Source organism: Chinchilla lanigera, unplaced genomic scaffold, assembly GCF_000276665.1.
Source record: "Chinchilla lanigera isolate Chin_1 unplaced genomic scaffold, ChiLan1.0 scaffold00174, whole genome shotgun sequence".
In the NCBI taxonomy this organism is placed as follows: domain Eukaryota; kingdom Metazoa; phylum Chordata; class Mammalia; order Rodentia; family Chinchillidae; genus Chinchilla; species Chinchilla lanigera.
In genome coordinates, this window is record NW_004955575.1 from 498,874 (window position 1) to 507,669 (window position 8,796).

Genomic DNA, 8,796 nt, shown 5'->3' on the forward strand with positions numbered 1-8,796 from the left:
TCGTTGGACATGAATTGGTGCTGGTTAACAAGTGTGTTTTGCACACTCAGGTGATTAGTCACAGCCAGGGCCTACATGTCAGCGCCAAGTAATTAGCTCGCTCACCATCAAGCTGTTGGGTGTTTGTTTTTATGCCACTTAATGAGGTAATAAATTTTCCCTGCCTTGCTCCAGCTGGAGACCTGCTGGCGGGTGCCTTCGACAACTTCAGAGCTCTGCATCTTGAGGATGAGAGTTTCACGTCTTTTTCATCTTTTCGGCAGATGGGGAAAAAATGACTGTTTATGTCTTAAAATTAGGTTATGCTGTGATTAATATTGTTTACTGGTGAAGGCAAGTTGGAAAGAAGGGAGAAAAGAAAATCAAAAGTTAGAATCGATTTAAATCATTTGAACACAGCATTTGTGACCCACAGCGCTCTTAGCACTGGGGTTCGAAGCTGAAACATCTGGTTCCTCAGGCCGTAGAGTCTGAGTTCACATACTAACATTTGGGATTTTTAAGATAATATTTGAGGGACTGTCTGTCCCCTTTGTAATGCGATTTTTGTTTTACAGATTTACAGATGTATTTTGTTGTGTTGGGCCATCAGATCCCTTCATTAAGAACAGTATATTTCTAGGCTTTGCTTTTCATTTTGCGATCATGCAAATAGACTTCTGTTGCAGCCAGTAGAGGCAAGGAAGCAACAGAGAGCTGTGTGAGAATTTAAGGTAAAACCTGAAATCAGCTGAAGGACAGTTTTTCTCATGTAGCAGAGAATTGCAGAGACAGTTGAAATATTGAACTTTGAAACCTAGAAGATCTTGTGTGAGCCATGAGCTTGTTTTCAGTACCAGTGATGATAAATGATGTATTGAGATCAAGGCTGCATCCTTTATTATTTTCCTACAAATATTATTTTGAGTGGATGTCATGTGAGGCCGGAGAACAGATGACCCAGATAGACTTAGCGTCTGAAATAAATATTCGAAGACAGAAAGGTTTCTCCATCCGTCGGTAGGTGCTGAACCCACCTGCTGAAATGGTGCGGGGAGGCAGCAATTTTTTCTGAAACATGCAAGGACTTTCAGGCTGGCTCAGGGTACCACCCTTAGTTTAGTAAGTCTTAGATGGGCAATATTCTCTAGCTTACCTGTGCTTTCACAGAGCAGGGCACCGCCGGCTCCTTTTTGGCTGCAGTGCCAGGGGTGGAAGCAAGCCCACACGTGTGCTAGGTGAGCACCAGACCTCCAAGCCCCAGCCCCAGCCCCTCCAGTATTTTTCTTAATCCTTACATGTTTCGTATGTACCTTGCCAGTTTGCTTCTGCTAATTGTTTTTACAGTCCAGCTTTATCGGGCAATAGATTAGAGCCTCTTACCTGGAGCAGTCTTTAATGGGCACCATTAATGAGCCCCCCCATCATCGTGCCTGGAGGAGTACATGCTGCAGACCTCAGAAGGGAATGCAGTCAGTTCACCTACGTGCAGATTACACGCTTTCTTTTCATTGGCCACTGATACTTTAGGGTCCCTATGATGAATGTTTTGCAAGTAAAGGTTTGATTCTGTCTGTCGATTTAAGAATGGTTTAATAATTGATGTGATGTCCAGATACTGAAGGCAGTTTGTTTAAAGAAAACAAAACTTCTAATAACCTCTAAAAAGTAGTATTTCTTACTCAGTTTTCTTTAATTTTTCATTCATTTTTCTTTATAAATGTGAGGTTGTCAGTGAAAAGCAAGCTAAAATCTCTATTTAAATTTTGGCCGAGTCTGGTGTAGTGGGATACACCTAATAATTCCAGCTATTTGGGAGGCTGAGGCAGGAGGATTGGAAATTCAAGGACAGCCTGGGGAACGTAGTGAGACTGTGTCTCAAAATATAGTAACAAAAGGGCTAGGAATGTAACAAAAATAACAAATATAGTAATGAAAATAACAAAAGGGCTAGGAATGTAACAAAAATACATTTGGAGGTACTTACTTTACTAGTAAAGTATGTTAAATCAAATTGAATAACTTTTATAGTTTTTTCAGAGTTATGGGAGAGTTGGGTGAATAAAGATACTGGCTTTTTTTTTTTTTTTTGGTCTCTTTGAGACAGGGTCTCGCTTTGCAGTTCAGGCTGGCCTCGAGCTCACTTTGTACCCCAGGCTGGTCTCGAACTTGCAATGATCCTCCTGCTGGGATTACAGGTGTGTGCCGCCACGCCCAGCAAGATATTGGTTTGAGATTATTACCTGGGCATATGTTCTCTTTCCATATTAATGCCAGAAACACAACATGATTTGTACATTTGTCTGGACAAAAAAAGGACAGGAAAGTGTTTTTGTGGAATATCTAAAAATAATTTTAAATCAGGGATTACTGTCAGATTTCAACCTTAAACTCAGTGTGACATTTTGTGGTTGCCAGGGAAAAGTCATGTTCTCCCCCACCCCTTTTCTTCTTTTGCGTTAATAAGTTATATTAGAAATAATTTCTGGCCAGTCCTCGAAGGCCCGCTTTCCTTAATGTGTGCAGAGTATTCCATGGAGGAGAGGTGCCAGATGTGCCCGTTTGATTATTTAACTACTGCATTATTAGCTAAGATTGTTATTCCCAATATTTTGCTATCATAAAGTTTATCATAAGTAGTGATAATGCAAGCAGGATTGTTTTCACATACTTGAGAGGATTATTCGTATGTAAGTATGAATGTATTTATATAGGTTTTTTGAGACAAGGTCTCACCTGGTGGTTTAGGTTGGCCTTGAATGCACTGTGTAACCCAGGCTGGCCTTGAGAGAATTTTGTTTTGTTTTGTTTTGTTCGTTAGTTTTGTTTTGTTTTGTTCGTTTGTTTTGTTTTGTTTTGTTTGGGCTTGGTTTGTCTTGGTTTTGGTTTGGTTTGGTTTGGTTTTTTTGAGGCAGTCTCACTATGTAGTGTGCAGTTTGGCCTTGAAATTACCTATAGCCCCAGGCTGGCCTTGAACTCACAGTGATCCTCCTGCCTCACCCTCTGGAATGCTGGGATTACAGGTGTGCACAACCACACTCAGCAAGAATATTAGTTTTAATATGAATTCATGAAGTCGCCTTACTAAGTTAAAATGTATATATTAATAATATAAACCAGATTACCTCCCACAGGGGTTATGCATTCCCACCATTGTATAAAGAAGTCTCTTTCAAGCCAGGTGTGGTAGTGCACACCTGTAATCCCAGCATTTGGGAGGCTGAGGCAGGAGGCATGAGTTTGAGGCCAACCTGGGCTACCTGGTGAGTTCAAGACCAGCCTGACCTACATAGAGAGATCTGGTCTCAAAAAACTAAAAACCAAATCAAAACAAAATAAAATGCCTCTTTCAGTTTCAGTCATGATGGTAGTACACCATATTTTTTTGATCTTTGAAAATTTAGCATGTAGAAAATGATACTTTAATTTTCCTTCCCGCTCTTGAACATGGCTTCTGTTGTGAGATTCTGGGACAAGGTGCTCATCCGAGGTCCACGTCTCCCCTGAAGAAGGTTCTCCTTGGTGTTTCTGGGCTTGGCGCGTCTCAGGGGTGGTTTGGTGGTTGAGTTGCTAATAATCCATTTCCCTTCTTGGGCAGGCTGTGGGATGATGGCATTATTGACCCGGTGGACACCAGATTGGTCCTGGGTCTCAGTATCAGCGCGGCCCTCAACGCACCAATCCAGAAGACTGACTTTGGCATCTTCAGGATGTAACTGGAGTCAAACATGTGCCAAAAAGTAACACGTGTCATAGCCTTAACGTTTGAAGGTTTTTTTTAATCATGTGGCTGTTAAAATATTTTTTTCTAAGCACAGTACATTGTACTTTTCTACCTTAAAAAAAAATCAGTGAGCACATTCATTTGACAAGCATCAGTTCCTTTTAAATTTTCTTAGAGAAATTCTCTATGGCTCAGTTTTACTGCTGTCATTTTGAATCCCACAAGAAGTATGAAAAATCCTATAATCTGTAAATTCCTGCTGTTAAGATCATTGATATAAAGTTGTATCTCCAATGAAATGATCATGTTGCTGATAATGCTTCATGATATTTTCCCTTCAGCCACTGTCCGCCTCCCTGCCTTGGCAGTCAGCCGTCTCCCTGTCTGCGCCCGGCCTCTCCCCGCTGCCCCCCCCGCCTCTTTCTCCACCCCCGCTTCCCTCCCTCCCTCTGTCCCTGACTTCCACTGCCAGCGCTTGTCCCAGGGACCCTGAGATCTCGGTGCTGTGAAACCAGCCGGCCGTCCCTACCCTTAGTGGAGGGGACCCAGCGGCACTGGGTCGGCAGTCTGTCTCACTTGTCATTGGTAACCCTGAGTACGTGCTTATTCTAAAAGATACAAAGAACACACAGATACCTATTTTTAAAAATTGTGGTCAGATACATATAAATTTATCTCAACCATTTATTTTTATCTTTTCTGTTTTTATGGGTATATGTTTGCAATACATAACAAATATACTCACCCTGAGGAGCCGGTGCATGTGCGTAGCCCATCTTGATCATTTTTACCCCCTTTCCCACCCTCCCTCACGTCTTTTCACATCCCTAAGTCCCTTCCCATCTCCACAGACTTTCTTTCGTTTCCTATCTGTCTTTTATTTTGCTGTTTAAATTTGTTTATACTTTGGGTTTCTTACCTAAGGAAGCCATGCGATGTTTACGCTTCTAGGTCCAGTTTGTTTTGCCAGCATGATGGTTGCAAGGCGCATCCACTTCCCTAACAGCGACTCAGATTTATCCTTCCTGTGCCCGAGAGTGCTCCATGTGACCGTTTTAAAGCCCAGCATCACTAAATACTTCCATATTGTTGTGCAGCCATCCCCATTATCCGTCTCTATTTTTCACACTGTGTCTTCAATGCCTGCCATTTGTAGATGTGCTGTATTTGTTGAATGAATAGATCAATGGAAAAAATTGTCAATTGAAAATTGTAACTGCTGTCCTTAGGCCACAAAGTTTTAAAATTAGGTGATTGATTATATGATTTCACATGACTATCAGATGTTTTCCTAATAAAATTAGCATTTCAAACATTTGTGTGATACTCAATTGAGGCTGCATTTCTGTATCATTCACTTTATTTTTGTGGGGAAGACATATCATAATTCTGAGGTAGTATCAGAAAGAACACATTCTTTTAAAAATTTTTTTACAAAGAAAGGCACAGTCCACTTTTATGTGCCTACTTTTTGTTAGTTTAAATCTTGAGTGGGACCACATCAAAAGGGTCCTGTGTCCAGGCCTTTGTAGGAGGTGGCTTTGGAATGTCTGTGAACCCTGCCCCTGCTTCTGCTGCTGGCACACATCACTTCTCCCCTGATGACTTAGGCTTTGTTCAGTTTGCTGCCTGGAGTCCCAGCGTCATTCTTTGCTTTGTACACGGAAGCACATCACTTGACCAAGTAGACTTCAGTCCCATGTTAGGCATAAACCCCTTGTGTTTGGAGAACTGCACGTGCTTCAGTCCTGAGAGCCCGGCACCAAGCAGCATCAACAGGCTCGAGATGCAGCCCGCCGCTCTCTGCCTTTTCAGAGCCCTCCTCCCAGGAGGGCTTCCCAGGCGTCCAGGTGGAAAAGCCATGTTAAATACCTTTAAATCATATTAATTTTTAATTAAAATTTGCATCGGTGTCAGAAAACATGATTTTATCAAGATGGGGTGATACTCCTTTGGTAGGAACCATCAGCAACTCAAGGATTCCAGATATCTTAGGAATATTTTTGCCTTTTAAGAGTTACTTTAAAAGGGTTACTATAGCCATCATTAAAACCATTTGCACTAGGCTATTTTTTTAAGAATTTATCCAATGAAGTGAAACTGGGATGAGGGAAAGGAGAAAAGGGAAAAAAAAAATACACACACACACACACACACACACGATAGCTAAAATAGTTACACTACTAATTTCTCTTAGTTCATTGAAAAGAAAGGTTTGTGCTAATATTTGGAGAATTAAATGCCTATATCTTGTAGTCTGAGTAATTTAAAGATAATATGCAATGTATTAACCATTGCTACTCTCCTATTTTGAAATTTTATTTCTTTTGTCTTTAAAAAAATTATCCAATAAAAACATAATTTTTAATCAAAATAGGTCTTTGTTTTTTGCATTTTGACTATTGCATAATCCATAATCACAGATTTTTTTTTTTTTTTCCCAGTACTGGGAATTGAATTTATGACCTTGTGCTTGCCAGGCAGGCGCTGTGCTACTGAGCTAATCCCCAGCCCCAATCACAGATTTTAAAGAAATAAACAGCCTCTAAATTTGCGTCTCACAGTATTTAGACACAAATTTTCTTCAGTTTCAAGAGATGTTTTCAAATTAGAATTCATTTAAATAAGATGAACTAGATAATCATAGCTTAGTGACATTTATAACATTTCTCTAAAATGTTACAAATGAGGTACAAGTAATACTTGCTGAGGACCTGGGTTTGAATTGTTTTGACAAAAGCCTTTCTGCAAAATGATTTGCTTTTACTTAATATGCCTCAAATTCCCTTGGATCTGGAAGCAGGTTAGAGCCAAATGAAATTTCTCTGCATCTCGTACCTTCCTAGGCAAACATCCTTTGCAGATGATGGGGCTGTGATGAAGTAGCCCTGTCATTTATCATCTGTGCTGGGACACCTGAGAGTGACAGACTCTGCAGCAATCTCCTGGGAAACAGGTCTGAACCAGGCCCACGATGGGCAGACTGGAGTGTGTCATTGATCTCTCTGGAATTTAGACTTCACGGTGGACGAGTACTTTGGGTACCTGTTAGCTTTGGTAATTCTGGTAAAGTCAGTATTCCAGATGCCTGGAACAAAACCCAAACCAAAAAGCATAATCCTACACCCAGAGATAGCCACTGCTCTTAAGGTTTTCTTGTATTTTTTTTTTTTCCTAAGAATTTGCTTTACAAAAATCAAGTGTTTCATCTTACTCTGGAATGTGCATTTTCACTTAATACATTGTGAATATATTGACACATTTCTTCTGCTATAATTGTGATGTAGCATGATATTATATAGATGTTATTTCATTTAACTGTTTCTCTATTATTGGACACTTGGGTGATTTTTGGTCTCCCACTACAGCATTACAGAAATCCTGCAGTGAACATTTCTCTAGTTTCTTATATATGTGGTTATTTTCTTAGGATAGATTCCTAGAAGTGGGGTAGTTGGGTCAAAGTGTGCACAGACTTTGAAGACGTGTTGCTAAGTGTATTTTCATGGTCCAGATAGCACTGGATATAATGATGACCTTGGGTGCTTTCAGGTCCTGAAATATTAGCTTCCTGGAGAATAGAATTGTCTCATGTAAACCCGGGTTTCCTGTAGCTGTTGGAAGCTGTGTTTGGGTGACGTGCATGTTGTAAGGCTCAGCATGAATGCAGGGGGTGAGGCCATGGTGGTGGAAAGAACCCAGGCCGAGCTGAAATCAGTTCAGCCTTGGTTTTGCTACTAAAGAGTTGTGGGAACCTCAGGAAGGTGGGAAGGGACCAGAACCCACCCCTTTGGCCGAGGGTTGTCTTTTCTCCATCTCGCCAGGTTCCCTTTTCCACTGTAATATGGTTTGAACCTAGAATGTACCCCCAGCCTCTCAGGTTCTGAAGGCAATTGGATCATGGGGGTGCATCCTTCATCCACTGAGTTCATAGCTGTTAGGACTCAGGGACGAGTTGCAGGGGGCAAGTAGCTGAGGCTGTGACCTGGCAGGGTGTCTTATCCCAGCTCCACCCTCCCTGTCTCTTTGACTGCTTCCTGGCCGCCATGGTGTGAGCAGCTTTTCTCCATGCCCTTTCTGCCTTGCAGCCATGGACTGAATCTTGTGAGCCATAATAAACCTCTCTAAGTTGTGGGTGGTGAGTGTTTTGTCCAAGTCACTGAGAAATTGTGAACACCTGCCAGGCAGTGCAGTGGGGCAAGTGGGCTGTGGACGGGGAGTGGAAGGAAGGTTGAGTAAGGTGTGCCAATGATCTCATCTTCACTCCATGGTTCAGATGAACAGATGTTTGCTGAGGGCTCCTACCTGCCAGGCATAGAGAGAGAAAGCATGGTCCCTGTGCTTCTGCAGATCTAGCAGTGACTTGAGGGAGTTTCCCCAGCTCTGGACCCCTCCACCATTTGGTGATTGCCCTGTGGTTCTATGGGAACTACACTTCTTTTGTTACAGGCAGACATGGTGAATATGAGGCAGAACCCTGCCCCTTGGCTGAGAGCTGGCCACACAGATCTGTTCAGTGGACTCTCCAGCTGACTTGTGCCAATGACAGAGACTGACACTGATGGACAAAGACTGGTCACTTGGGTTCCAGTGAACCCCAGGAGGCTGTTTCTTCCTGCCCCTGGTTCCTACTAGTACTGCCTGGGTTCCTGGGAATCTGCAAGCCTGAGGCATTTTGTAACCTTTTAACTGTCCTGTTTATTAGTTTAACTTGCCTAAGTCAGGCTGCAGTGCTTTAAGCAACAAACCCTACCTAGTAGCATATGCCGCAAGTCAAAGGTTACCCTAAATTCCTCTATCTTATCACACCTGGAGGAAGGTTTACTACCTGCATTTTAAAAAGACTTCAGAAAGGAACCACTGGAACACTGAAACTAGGTGTGGCAGTGATGATTTGCTCTTGTGCCTGGCAGTTACATTTCTGGGCTCAGCAGATATGATAAAATATGTTTAGAAGAGTGAACTGAGAGCACTTGTCCTCAAGGACATGGAATGGTCAAAAGACGAGGGTTCTGACTTTGTACCACATCACCAGTGAGGATGGATCGGGGGCTTGAGTTGTCACGAGGGAAATTCCATTTGTCACAACATTT

At 42.1% G+C, this 8,796-nt stretch overlaps 1 protein-coding gene across 1 annotated transcript in view; it reads left to right on the forward strand.

Annotated features, from left to right (window-relative positions):
- Window positions 1-5,018, forward strand: part of Mccc2 (methylcrotonoyl-CoA carboxylase 2 (beta)) — a gene marked incomplete at its 5' end in the record, with an annotated part of 58,265 nt that extends 53,247 nt beyond the window's left edge. Inside the window, 1 exon segment of the mRNA XM_005413932.2 lies at window positions 3,578-5,018. Coding sequence (XP_005413989.2) covers window positions 3,578-3,695 — 118 coding nt within the window.
- Window positions 5,019-8,796: the final 3,778 nt, after the last annotated feature.